The 14,854-nt window shown below is 42.2% G+C and overlaps 1 protein-coding gene across 1 annotated transcript in view; it reads right to left on the bottom strand.

Moving 5' to 3' along the window:
• Positions 1-425: 425 nt before the first annotated feature.
• Positions 426-14,854, bottom strand: part of MTFR1L (mitochondrial fission regulator 1 like) — a 39,113-nt gene continuing 24,684 nt past the window's right edge. The window contains exons 4-6 of the mRNA XM_077481896.1: positions 14,456-14,664; positions 12,031-12,334; positions 426-7,527 (exon numbers count right to left, since the gene is read on the bottom strand). Coding sequence (XP_077338022.1) covers positions 7,416-7,527; positions 12,031-12,334; positions 14,456-14,664 — 625 coding nt within the window. The 3' untranslated portion in view covers positions 426-7,415. The remainder of the gene's footprint in view (positions 7,528-12,030; positions 12,335-14,455; positions 14,665-14,854) is intronic.

Here is a 14,854-nt window from a genome sequence, read left to right as displayed (position 1 = left end):
CCAGTTACAAACTCCAAATCAGTGCTGAAGAACAGCCAAAGCACAATGGAGTGAAAGACATACTTGGACAACCAACAGCTTTTTTTTGCCAAATCCCCCTGAAATGCACAAGTATAACCCAGTGTTCCTGTATACCTTGATAAAGAATGCCTTAGACAGTACAGTAACTTCAGTCGGTACTAAGGCATTTTTTTCCTTTAGGTTTTGGCTCAAGGAGGAAATTGGTAAAAATCCCTCTTTTTGGCCCACTGGGGAGATGTCGCTTCAATTTCTGCCCCAGAGACACAACAGGAACTAAGTGAAAATCCCCCATTAGTTGTCACCAGAACAGATGACCCCGTCCCTGTGCATTGTAGAGGTATCAGTCCCAGCGCTCTGATGATTATAGTCAGCACAGAATGTTCAAAACAATAACTCGCTCACTCTTGTTTGAAAATGTGGTTTATTTCAAATAAGTATTCTGTACAGCACCTATGTAACAGTAGCATGTAAAAGGTCTTCATACAAGCCACACTAGATGGCCAGGTAGCATTGTATTAGCTTATAATCCATGCTGCCTCCAGCACTATAGACAATAAAAGGCTTATATAATAAAGCAGTGCAAACAATAATGGTGACAGGCACTAACTGATAGCAACTAATCAGATTTTAGATCAGAAAACGTTTGGTCCCGATTGGCTGCTATGGGTTAATGCACTTTACCTTATTGAATAAACACATAACAGGCTGGCTCCTCTGGTTGACAAAGCAATAATCTTCATATATAGCCTGAGTTAGGTAAAATGCACACATCTTCATCTGAATTCAATATAAAAAGTACACAGCATAACATATTCTAAATTAAAACACATTTGTGAGGTACATAAAAGACACACTTACAAAATGTAACATTGGGATGTATAATGGGATGGCAAACCTTCAAGAAAAACACTGTGCCAAATGAAATTATACAAAGAAGTCCATGCAGCAATATTAGGAAAAACTTGACTTTAAAAATTAGGAATTAGATGGGTTTAAATCTGGGTGTAACATGTTGCATTTTTGTACTTTGAAAGCTATAAAAAATTTTTTTTAAAGTTAAATACATTGTTGCTTTGTAAATTTATAAAGGCTCGTTAAGCATTACACTGCATTACCATTTGGTGCACACAATCAGGCGCATCAAACCCAATACTGTAGCACATACAATTTCGTTCTATTTGTTGCTGCAATCAAACAAGCAGTGAAAGAGCTACAAGTGCATGGTAAATCAATTGCTTTGAACTGAAAAAACACAACACACCAAAAAAAAAAAAAAAAAAAAAAAAAAAAACAGTAGTGAAGCACTGAAAATGGGTAGTATAACTCAGACACTCATGTATCAGTGTTTATTATCCGAATATGGATTCTATGCACTTTAAAGTATAAAATGTGTCACGATGGTGAACAAAGCAAAGGAGCTGCATTTCTTATAAAAGCAGAACTACATTATTTTGAATGCAAAACACTCTCAAATTCCAGGTTAAAATAGTCCATATGTCCACTTGCAAAACGATGTGCTTCCCAACCCAAAAGGTCGTAGGCTTTCCACACCTTCCATCATGCTCCAATACATATATATGCCTAAAGGGCAGTGAAACCATCACAGCAGAGAACAGTGTGGCTCTTCCCAGTCCTGTGTTTTCCCTTATTTCTTGACAGCTACATTTTTTAAACAAGTAACAAATGGCTTAAAAAATACAATTTTAAAAAAAGGGAGCAGGAGTTAGGGGGAATTAGGTGCGGTCAGAACTGCCCCAAAATATACCCAGTTTGCTACAGAGAGCTTCCTGTGAGGGAACGATTACATAATTTTTCTCAGCTGGTACTGTGCCATCAACTTCCACTAATGCTGATGAACAAACTAGGCAAGATGGAATTTGGATTGGGCAAAGGGCAACAGATTTGTAATTATGGATGACAGAGTACGTACCTAGAAAGGTTTTTGCATCAACAGGAGGATGGAATATGGATGAGTGTTGAAATAGACCAGCATGGCTGAATATGTAAAAAGGAGGAAAGAAAGAAGTCCATGTACACAAAGCCATTGTATATCATTAAATAAGGATATATTTAGCTTTGTAACATACATGCATACTTGGCATGTTTTAATTTGCTTTTAAAAGGGAGAGAACGCGAGAGAGAGAGCGAGCGACCCCAAGGAAGATTTGAAGGTCGCAATTCTAATAAGTGGGAAAGCCTAGCACTGATGACAGCTAAGGGACATGAAATTAATGAACACCAATATAATAAAAAAATTGTGCCTAGTGTGCATACAATTATAGCCTCAAAAAACAGGATTACCTGTTAACGCTCTTTTTCCAGGAATCTTCCAGGATGGCTCCTCCCACCTAGCACAGGAAACGCATGATCCACATTATAAAAGACTGCCCATAGGCCGGTCAAGACAATCAATGGGTGGAGCCTGTGATCTTTAGAGCTACTATTTCAAAGTTTCATGTCTGTAATGTGGTTATGACTAAGGCTTTATAGGTTGAAACATGTCAACTGTTTATCTGCGTTTGTGCACCATGGCTTTTCAATAAAATTAAGATTTTATTTTTTATGAGCAACAACCGGAGTGCGGATCATCTGTCTGGATCATCTTTCCTACATTACTCAGCCAACGACTGTGGATTAAGCACCCAGGAGTTCTGCTATATATATATAGGTTGAATGGGTAGTACCACTGACTTTTCTGTTTACATTTAGGAGACCGACCCTGTAGCAGTTAGAGAACATTTTACATCGACTCGCTATACCTGTTCTTTTTTACACAGCCACCCTAACAGATGTACTGATGTTTTTAACATATACTGAGTATTGATGATTTTAACATAGCCAGTCAGGTATAAGTGTTAGGGTGATAGCAAGAAGTGATACCACATCTACATGCCATATTCCTGCCCATAAATGCTGTAAGGTACGCATCACACGAAGGGGCTGTCTGCATTTACAGCAAAAATGGTCGGTTTTACCACCGGTCATACCAGATTATACTACTGTATAAATCCTAAACCCTAAGAAAGTTTATAAAAGGACCATATCACTCCAAATAAAGGGCTCAATGTTACAATCAATATAGCTTTACCTATTCAACTACAATGTTAAGACCTCCCAGGTGGAAGAACCTCCCCCAAAAAATACGTAACCCATAAAAAAAAAAAAAAATAAAGTACCTTATAGAGGGCACAAGGCTAGTATTAAAAAGGTATATTCACACCACAAGAAAACTTAAAGAACCTTCTGCCACATGAACCAACACCCAAAAAACACTTGTGTTTTTTTATTACATATCACATATATAATGTAATAGTTTGTGGAATTTCTATGTCCGTATAGCCTGAGAGATTGCATAAAAGATACCCAGGTAGGGTCTCAGCGACCAGAGATACTCCTCTCTAAACCATTTACATACCTGGTGTCTATGAATATTAATGCATTAAGACAACCTATTGCTGACTGCACAAGACAATGTAAAGGTCAGGTAAAAGCCTCCTAATTCATACAGCCACATATACAAATAAGGGCAAAACTTTTAGCAGGTCACCTGAACAATTAAGTTCTGTTTCTACTAGTGTGACCCCGGACACAAAGTCGCATGACAAGTCACAGCCCATAGATTACAATAGCACCCATTCCAATCTATGCGACTCAAAGTTTCAGCGACCTAGAAAAGTTCTCTGCACTACCCCCATGCAACTTCTGATGCAACCCCGACCCAGAGACTGAAGTTGGATCAAAGTTGCACTTCAAATAACCTTGGGGTCGCAACAGTGGAAACGTAGCCTCAGAGAGTCAATATATTAGATCGCATATAAGGCATGAACCATCATGGTACCAAAAGAAAATGACCCAAAAAACCCAAGCATAAACTTCACTGTTGTGTATTTAGATACATAGAGTTATAACATACTGGAAAAAGTACAAGGACAGTATTTATCCAATACCTCACACCCAGCAATTCTTATGCAATTAATGTCAATGTCACAAAGCCAACAATTCATAGATATAGCCTAGTGTCTGTCTACCAATCCATTATACATCGATATGGTGGCACCTAGGGAGCTCTGGGTAATAAAAGTCTAGGCACACAAACTGGAGTGCATAACAGTGTTACCCCAAAATAGGAAAAGCTTCCTAGACATAATATTTTATTTGGAACAAAAGTGAGTCTAAAATTACATATTTAAACAGCTCATAAGTCCAAATCGAGTGATAAATGACACCTTCTGACACCTTTGGATAAGCCCTGAAGTGTTCAACTAAAGCAATCAGAAGGCCAAAACCTGCAGATTTTAACGAGCAATCATTAAACCTGGGTTTGTCCATGCAACCCTTGCATGTAGGTTATGCCCAGGAGCCTATCAATTGAATGTTACTGGATCCACATCTAATGTTTCCAGTTCAGCCTAGGAGTGGGTTATTGGCCAAATCCAAGTACAGAAAGTCCTGATTAAACCACAGCAGACCCCACTAGGTTGTCACCTCCCTTTGCTGAAAACAGAGTGTAACTGATGGTAGACATGGAGTAAGCAGAGCCCAGCACATGCATAAGCATGGTTAAAGTGTAGGAAGGAGTTACCAGGTTCCAGCTTCTGCTGATCTGAGTTTGCCAGCACCTGCTCTGCAGATTGCAGGTGTAAGGGCCTCTGCCTCCAAATGACCAAACTAATGGTGGACAGAACACAAAGCACATTCACCCTGTGTTTGTAGGAGGCGTGCAAACACCCACAGCAACCAATACCCAAAGAGAGGACATCCTCCTAAGGGTAACCACCTTGTGGCCATCTGCCAAAATGATAGGTGTCATGGCGGAACCGGAGTACATGTGCAGCTTTACAGACCAAATGTAATCTGCTGTAATACTACTGGTAAGATCAAGGTCCACCTACTGCATCCTCCCCCACCTGATTGCGCTCCCTCCTTGGTGTCTATTGATGATGGCACCAGAAAATACTTAAACAACCACCCTATAGCTGTCCATTCAGGGGGACCTGCAGCATAACAGGCTGCATTCTGTCCTGGCTTACTAACTTAGTTCACCTGCCTCAGCAGACAAGCGACCCATCTGGATGGAAGTAGTCAGGGACTCTTAATGCCTCTGCTCCAGCCATGCAGTACTCCCTCCAAAGAGATTCTGGGAAGCCAGTGGCTGTAATCCATCCATATTGATCAGAAGCAAACATCAGGAACTTAGCCAGCAAATGAAGATATGGCGGTTGACCAAATGTGAAATGTGAGTAAGGGAGGGCTCCCCTAGAGCCTCGGTGCCCACGAGGATAGCCGCTTCTCCTCCAGCGGCGAAGAAAGCTTTGTGAAAATTACGACAACGTTTGTCATTCTTTTATCAAAGCTCTCTAGGAATTCTTTTAAAGAGCATTACAGAACTGGAGCTGGTGTCCAGGCAGTAGATAACCTGTACTTGGGTGGTTCCCCCTTTGCTCCCATCCCTTGTCTTACAGGTAGCAGAGGTACCTGTACAAGGTAGTATGAGCCTTTTACAAGGAGAGACAGGATGCAGACGATTACCCTATGACCAGCCAGCCACCTAGGGAGACCCAAATGAAGCCCCACCACCAGTTGGGAAAAGAGGGATACACACACAGCCAGACTAGCCAGACCAGCCCTGTTGGTCTGAGGATAGTACAGAGAATCCATCCAAAACCCCTGGTGCCCCCTACACCAGGGAAGAAAAAAAAAAAAAAAAAAAAAAGGAGCCCCATTTGCCTCTTTCTTAAATTAGGGCCAGAGTCTGCAGGTGTCCCAGACCTGCTTCCCTGCATACAGTCTCCTCCCTGGTGACTTACCAGCACAGGCCAAAATGTTTTCCACCATCTCCTCTGTAGCCTTGAAAGGTTGAGCAATGAGGATCCCGGTCTAGTGCTTGGGATCGGATGCCTCCCCTGGAATAGTGCATGGAACTTGCAGCCCCGACCACCTGGTTGGTGTTTGCTACAAACAACATATCTGTCCTGCAGCATCAAGACACCACGAGTCCGCACTGTCCCCAGAAGACTCACCCGAGTCAAAATCCCACACTGCCAGTGTACCTGAGCCTACAGGCATCTGCCGACCAGACTCCCATGGAGAGAGGGGGGTCTCCTGGAGTAATAATACAAGACTCCTTTTCAGGGCAGCCTGAATGGGCCCAAGCTACATGCCTCCCCAGGTTCACTGGCCCTGTTTTGGGATGCTATAGCCAGGAGGTCCCTGCCGCCTAGCACAAAGGCCTAGATAAAAATAAACTTCTTCAGAGATCCTGTCTGGCCACATGAAACACAAATACTGAGGGGCCATGGCCTATGGGCAGTCTTTTATAATGTGGATCATGCGATTCCAGTGCTAGGTGGGAGGAGCCTCTCTCTCCGTAAGCCGTCCTGGAAGAAGACTGGGAAAAATACTGTTTATTTTTTACGGTCTGTATTTTACAGCCTTCCTCAGTTATCTCCATCGAGAGAGATTTTAACTCAGATGCGGAGGGTACCTCTTTCTAAAGACAACCAGGAAACATGCTAGTCTCCTCGTTGAAGTTTAGCGTTAAACATATTTAAAATAATAAATTACATATATAAAAAAAAATAAGACAACCTATTGAAAGTGTAAAGTTGGTGTAATTTTATAACAGTTTCTTTTGTGTGACATATCTTAACAGCCAGCGACACAGACTGATGTTGAAGTTCTCTAGCATTCACATTAGCACCTAGCATATATTCTCAGCAAAGCTCCTGTATGCCTGGGGCTTTCAAATGTCATTTTTGGGAAAAATTCAAGGTTATAAAGCAATCCAAAACCGATGGACAGTGTGCTTCTCTTTCCAGACAGAAAATTCTCTATATTTTGAGAATTGCCATGCAATAGAACACTTACCGCAGCTACTTGCAGTTACAATCCATTTAACATCTAAAAGATGCCAAATGAAGGAAGTCTAAAGTAGGACTAATCCTAGAATAGAAATTTCAGATTATAACAACCAGTCTTGAATGCCTTCTTGTAATATTATATATGAAATGCCAAGGCAAGAGTACTTGAAACATTTCACATCCTTACCTGCAGCTAATGGAAATTAGTCATCCCTAGATTTCAGGAGCATTTAAAAACTGTGAAAAGTGACAAAAATTAAGATTTACATTCACAGCACAGGACACCAGTCACTGGCTTCTCTTTAGCGGTTTATAAATCTGTAGTTTTAACAACTGGCTATTTAGCATATTCCTGTGTACTAGTGACCTATATGTAGCAGCCATCTGTTGATAGACAAAAACTCGCTCAAGTGGTTTATCTTCCAGATATACTGAGCTCATTTCAAATGTAATAAAACACAACAAAAATAATAGTTTTGAACTCTTGACCTCTCTTTTTATAACAAAATACATGACCTATGGAATTCTACTTGATTAAATGTTCTTTTTGTCATCGTGATCACAAAGTGCAAACTTTTGCCTCAGGACCTCTGAAATGAGATTGATGGGATCATCTTCTTTGTGCAGACATTGGTTTCTATTAGACCTAAAAAAAAACAAAAAAACAAAAAAAAAAAAAACATAACAAGTATTACTGTAAGCATAACTAAACGAGTCAAATACAGTATAAAGCATTCACTGCAATCATAGATGAACCTGTATAAAAAGAGCCTTCTTGTACATTCTCTACACCAAATTTTTCACAGGACCACTTTCTCACATGATCAAGTCATGTGGGTTCAAGTTCAAATAATAAAATGATATAAAAAAAATAAAAAAATAAGCAATCAGCGCACACTAAATCCTAAAATACACACACAAATTGCAAGCTGAACACCATAAGGCAAACCACCAATCCTTAGAATTAAATAAAAAGAAATAGGAAAAGTGCAGCGCGATAAATAAAAACACTACATTTACTTAATAAAATTCATAAACTATTAGGGTGCCAAAATACTATAAAAAGACACCCAATAGAGAGCAAGCAAAAAACTTGTCACACATTGAATACAGTCCATACAGTTCATAAGCTGTTGACAGGCTGAATACTGCTGTGAGAAAACACCCGGTGTACGCCACACTTAGTATTGTAACATCTCTGTGGTAATTCCTCCACCAAGTAGATAGGGTACTCTTACCAAATACGTAGAACCACTGAATGAACAAATGGTCAGAAAAGCTCGTTTCCACTCATAAGTGAAGGCCATGCTCCAATCCAGGAAAAGAAAACGACCCCAAAATCAATCATACGAAGAAAAAGGGGAAAAAAAAAAAAAAAAACGATCTCTGGTAAAAAAAAACCCGCGATCATCTGAATAAAAATAAGTAAATAAAATGTTATGTTTTATATCATCGCTTATTTGCTTATTTTTATTCAGATGATCGTGGTTTTTTTTTTTTACGTCCATGTATATTAACCACTTGCCGACCGCCGCACGACGATATACGTCGGCAGAATGGCACGGGCAGGCATATGGGCGTATATATAAGTCCCTGCCTGCCCGCGGGTGGGGGGCCCGATCGGGCCCCCCCCCGGTGCCTGCGGCGGTCGGCATTTCTTCGAGAGCGATCCGGGATGAGGGGGCGGCCATTCATTCATGGCCACCCCCTCGCGATCGCTCTCGACGAATGGAAATCCCCCGTGACATCACTTCCTCTCCTGTAATGTAAACACAGGAGAGGAAGTGATGTATTCTCTCCTCCGTGTCGGTATTTTCCGTTCCGACACGGAGGAGAGCGGATCGGTGAGTTGCACCAACACTCTACACGCACAGTAGAACATGCCAGGCACACTCACACCCCCCCTTTACCCCCCGATCACCCCCCCAATTACCCCTGCCCCCCAGTCACAGTGACACCAATGTCATTTTTTTTTTTTTTTTTTTTTTGCATTGGTGTCATTTGTGACTGTAATAACTGTTAGGGCAGTTAGAGTTAGCCCCCTTTAGTTCTAATGTACCCCCCTAACCCCCCCAATAAAGGTTTAACCCCGTGATCACCCCCCGTCGCCAGTGTCACTAAGGCTGGGTTCACATTGCAGCGGTTTATGAGAACGAATGTGATTCGCACCGCACTGCAGTGCAAATCACATCCGATCTCTGTGCGATTCGAGTTCAGCCATTCGCCGCACCCGCCGCACCCGCCACACCCGCCGCACCCGCCGCAAATTCGCACGGGACCCTTTTTTTGGCCCGCAGCAGAATCGGATCGCATGGGTGTTCACACCATGCGATCCGAGTTTGCAGATCGCACTGCGATATGCGAACTGATCTGGGGGTGTCAGTAACATTTCACTGACACTCCCAGCAGTTCGCATAGGGCAGTGTGAACTGCCGCCGGGAGGCATGCGATGCGGGAACCCGCCGCGGATTCGCGGCGTTTCCGCATCGCTCCAGTGTGAACCCAGCCTAATAAGCGATCATTTTTCTGATCTCCGTATTAGTGTCACAGGTGACGCTAGTTAGGCAGGTAGGTATTTAGGTTCGCCGCAGCTTTTTATAGCGCCAGGGACCCCCATATACTACCGCATAAAGCCCCCTGATTGCCCCCTAGTTAACCCTTTCACCAGTGATCACCATATAACTGTTACAGGTGACGCTGGTTGGTTAGTTATTTTTTTATAGTTTCAGGGCACCCGCCATTTATTACCTAATAAAGGTTTAACCCCCTGATCACCCGGCGGGTGTCATTTGTGACTAATAACTGTTAGGGCAGTTAGGGTTAGCCCCCTTTAGTTCTAAGGTACCCCCTAACCCCCCCCAATAAAGGTTTAACCCCGTGATCACCCCCCGTCGCCAGTGTCACTAAGGCTGGGTTCAGATTGCAGCGGTTTGAGAACGGATGTGATTCGCACCGCACTGCAGTGCAAATCACATCCGATCTCTGTGCGATTCGAGTTCAGCCATTCGCCGCACCCGCCGCACCCGCCACACCCGCCGCACCCGCCGCAAATTCGCACGGGACCCTTTTTTTGGCCCGCAGCAGAATCGGATCGCATGGGTGTTCACACCATGCGATCCGAGTTTGCAGATCGCACTGCGATATGCGAACTGATCTGGGGGTGTCAGTAACATTTCACTGACACTCCCAGCAGTTCGCATAGGGCAGTGTGAACTGCCGCCGGGAGGCATGCGATGCGGGAACCCGCCGCGCATTCGTGGCGTTCCCGCATCGCTCCAGTGTGAACCCAGCCTAATAAGCGATCGTTTTTCTGATCGCTGTATTAGTGTCACAGGTGACGCTAGTTAGGCAGGTAGGTATTTAGGTTCGCCGCAGCTTTTTATAGCGCCAGGGACCCCCATATACTACCGCATAAAGCCCCCTGATTGCCCCCTAGTTAACCCTTTCACCAGTGATCACCATATAACTGTTACAGGTGACGCTGGTTGGTTAGTTATTTTTTTATAGTTTCAGGGCACCCGCCATTTATTACCTAGTCTCACTAGTGTACCCCTAAATTTAGGGGTGTCTACTTTCCAAAATGGGGTCATTTGGGGGGGGTTTGTGCCATCTTGGCATTTTATGGCCTTCAAAACTGTAACGCCCTTAGAAAGCCTGAAGGCGGTGCTTGGTTTTCGGGGCCCCGTACGCGGCTAGGCTCCCAAAAAGTCCCACATATGTGGTATCCCCGTACTCAGGAGAAGCAGCAGAATTTATTTTGGGGTGTCATTTCACATATGCCCATGGCATGTGTGAGCAATATATCATTTAGTGACAACTTTGTGAAAAAAAAAAAAAAAAAAAAAAAGTTTGTAATTTTCCCGCAACTTGTGGCAAAATATAAAATATTCCATGAACTCAACATGCCTCTCAGCAAATAGCTTGTGGTGTCTACTTTCTAAAATGGGGTCATTTGTGGGGGTTTTGTGCCATCTTGGCATTTTATGGCCTTCAAAACTGTAATAGGTAGTGAGAAGTGAACTCAAAAATTTACGCCCTTAGAAAGCCTGAAGGCGGTGCTTGGTTTTCGGGGCCCCGTACGCGGCTAGGCTCCCAAAAAGTCCCACATATGTGGTATCCCCGTACTCAGGAGAAGCAGCAGAATTTATTTTGGGGTGTCATTTCACATACGCCCATAGCATGTGTGAGCAATATATCATTTAGTGACAACTTTGTGTAAAAAAAAAAAAAAAATTTTTTTTTTGTCATTATTCAATCGCTTGAGGCAAAAAAATAAAATATTCAATGGGCTCAACATGCCTCTTATCAATTTCCTTAGGGGGTCTACTTTCCAAAATGGGGTCATTTGGGGGGGTTTTGTACTGCCCTGCCATTTTAGCACCTCAAGAAATGAGATAGGCAGTCGTAAACTAAAAGCTGCGTAAATTCCAGAAAACGTACCTTAGTTTGTAGATGTGACAACTTTTGCGCAAACCAATAAATATACAATTATTGACTTTTTTTTTACCAAAGACATGTGGCTGAATACATTTTGGCCTAAATGTATGACTAAAATTGAGTTTATTGGATTTTTCTAATAACAAAAAGTAGAAAATATCATTTTTTTTCAAAATTTGCGGTCTTTTTACGTTTATATCGCAAAAAATAAAAATCGCAGAGGCAATCAAATACCATCAAAAGAAAGCTCTATTTGTGGGAAGAAAAGGACGCAAATTTTGTTTGGGTACAACATTGCATGACCGCGCAATTACCAGTTAAAGCAGCGCAGTGCCAAAGTGTAAAAAGACCTCTGGTCATTTACCAGCAAAATGGTCCGGTCTGAAAGTGGTTAAGTAAATGTGTTTTTATTTATTGCGCTGCACTTTTTCTATTTCTTTAAATAATAAAATGGCTTGCATTTCACTACTAGCCAAATCACCAGTAAATTATTTCCAATATTAGACAACTAAACCGAAATAAAGTTTTATTTTTTTCCTCCAATGCCTGCCAATAGGCAAGACATTTGTGTAAGGGGTTGGCCATCTAATTTTTACAATCGTTGAGAGGTGACCCCTTTCAGAAAATGAAACTCTGTTCTACCAAAATGTGCCAAGTCTAAGCAAGGCTGCTGATACTTCAGTAATGTGAATAAATGGCTCATAGAATTTACCAATCTCTGCTTGTTTTGATTTTGTGAATATCCTTCAGAATTCCCATCATATCTGCAAAACTGTTGGACTTTGAGAGACAAACGGAGTCTTCATCATCAGACATGTTAGCCTCTATTTGCCGCTGGTGAGTAAACGAAGACTCCATTATTGAGGAAGTGGAATATTCTGACACATCCAGCTCATCCTCCTCAGTAATGTCACTAATTACAAATGATGTGGTTGACTGAAAAGTGGGTGCATAGTCAACAAAAGGGGTACTTGTATCTACGTTGCCAGGTAAAGATTCTGTTGAGCCTGAGGTTCCTGAAAGATAAGAATTCAGATATCAGTATCAAGAATAAGATGTGTGTAGCCAGCAACTGGCAAAAAAAAAAATACCATAGTACTATATTGAAGAGCATTTTCACCTTTAGGCTCCACAACAGGGTCTTTTTGGAAATTTTTTAAATAAAGTGGATGCAAACCAAATTCGTGAAATTTGACCTGGGCACATATCTGCAGTGTTTACTCATCTCTCTCTAAAGCCCTGAGTCCCGTGTGTTTCTGCTGTTTAATTTCTCTGTTATCAGCATGATAACTTCTGACAAGTTTTCTGAGACGGGAGATAAAAGCAATATTAAGTTTGTGTTGTGGGAGGTTGCTATAAGTAGATTAGCAGAGAGCTTGTCTTGTCACAGCACAGCTCTGAATGCATCTTCGTTCTTCTACCCATGTGGAGTGGGGGGTGTGCCTTTCCTCCAATCAGCTGTCTCCCAGTGTAAGCCAAAACTACACTCCCAGTGCTGAACGAGGAAGTGAAAATTCTAAAAACGCTGTAAAAATGTTAAAGATTATAGAAAAGGAAAAAAGACCTGTAAACTTACGTAGGAGGATTTGTTTCATCATCTGAGGCTGTTCATGTCACTGGGTATATGTGAGGGTTTACATCCACTTTAAAGTTTAAAGTGGTTCTAAAGCCTCAAGGATTAAAAAAGGTAAAAAAACCTTTTGTGGCAGACCCCCCCACCCCCTTATACTTACCCCATCGCAATTCAGCGCTGTGCATGAGAGCAGCTCCTGGCTTTATTGCTCCTCCCTGGGCAGATCAATAGCAGCCATTGGCTCCCGCTCTTCAACTTCAGTGATGAGGGGGTGGGGCCAATTACTGCTGTCTGTCATCAAACACAGCAGTGGGTCTCAGGACCGAGCCCACACGAGTGCCCCCATGGGAATCTGCTTACTATTGGGGGCACCCGCAAGAAAGGAGGAGCCAGGAGCGCCGGCGGGGACCTGAGAAAAGGAGGTTTGGGGCCACTCTGTGCAAATCTTTGCACAGAGCAGGTAAGTATAGATGTTTTTTCTTTCCTCTCCTTTACAACCACTTTAAAGCAGAGTTAGGCCGGAAAACTTTTTTTTGAAAAAGTCAGCAGCTACATACTGCAGCTGCTGACTTTTAATATTAGGACACTTACCTGCCCAGGGTGCCCGCAATGTCCCCACCCAAAGCCGATCTGTCCCTCGGTTCACGGGTGGAGGCGCCGGCATCTTCGGTAAAAGAAATTTAGGAAGTGAAGTTTTGCAGCTTCACAGCCTGGTTCCCTATTGCGCAATCTCACTGGTCCCTTCTGTCTTTTGGGACCTGTGTGTATCCCAGAAGACAGCGGGGGGTGGGGGTTCGGAGAGGAGGAGGGGCCGGACATGTAGTAGATCACCGTGGATACTGTGGCGATCTGTGCCCAGAAGTGGGAGCAAAAACTTGGATTATCCAGGTATTTTCTCCCCCTCCCCCCTGAAAGTTGCCAAATGTGACACTGGATCCGAAAAGCGGAAGTTCCATTTTTGGTTGGAACTCCACTTTAACTACTACTGGTTTGGCAATGGTAAATCTAAACCCCATTACTGACGTTTCTACAAGTTTTAACTAGTTAGCGTACAAGTCAAAATTTGCTTTCCAGCTTTTGAAAAATGCAGCCTTCATTAAAATAGCACCTGGTAATCCTACCATGAAGGTTCTTGTTCAGGTATTACAGATTATGGGGTGACAACATTCTCCTAATTGTACCTCTGTGTGGTCATCCCATAACCTGAAATGCCGCAACACGATCCTTCATGGCAGGATTACCAGGTATTATTTTAATGAAAGCTGCAATTTTAAAAAAGATGGAAAGCAACTTGTACATTACCAAGTTAAAACTTGTAGAAACTTCAGTAATAGTGTTTGATGTACCACTGCCAAACCAGTAGCTACACAACTTTAACCATGGCACAAGACACTTATCCTCCACATCAGCTGGATAAAACACACACACACACACACACACACACACACACACACACACACACCAAACCTGAAAAGGAAAAATGTCAGTAAAATATTACATTGGGTCTACTAAATTTAATCCTGGCTCCTGAGGATTACTGTAAAGTGTGATTGCTCAACAATACCTGTATTTCCAACAACAAGTCTAGCAATTTGAGTTCTTAAGAGGCTCAGCTCGTCTTGCAAGTCTGTAGATCTGTTTAGAGACATGCTTGGTTTCTTCAAAGAAAACATTTTCTCCTCTTTCAGTTTAAGATTGGGGACGGATGAATTTCTATGCATTACTAGAAGTGGGCTTGGCCTCCATTTGTGCTTCAGGGGTCTACTGTCACTCCTACATAAACACAGAGAATTTTTTTTTATAATATATATATATATATTTATTTATTACACATATACACACACAATCCACAATATCCAATATAAAAACAGAAGGAGGCAATCCCGCAACAGAGAACGCTACATTTATTTTTTTCTTGCAAAAACAAACATTTAGTGTCAATTCTTCAGTTGTGTTTATATTA

This window comes from Lithobates pipiens, unplaced genomic scaffold, assembly GCF_037356315.1.
Source record: "Lithobates pipiens isolate NorthernLeopardFrog02 unplaced genomic scaffold, aLitPip1_a1.2 Scaffold_16, whole genome shotgun sequence".
Lineage (NCBI taxonomy): Eukaryota > Metazoa > Chordata > Amphibia > Anura > Ranidae > Lithobates > Lithobates pipiens.
This window is presented reverse-complemented; position numbering and strand designations above follow the sequence as displayed.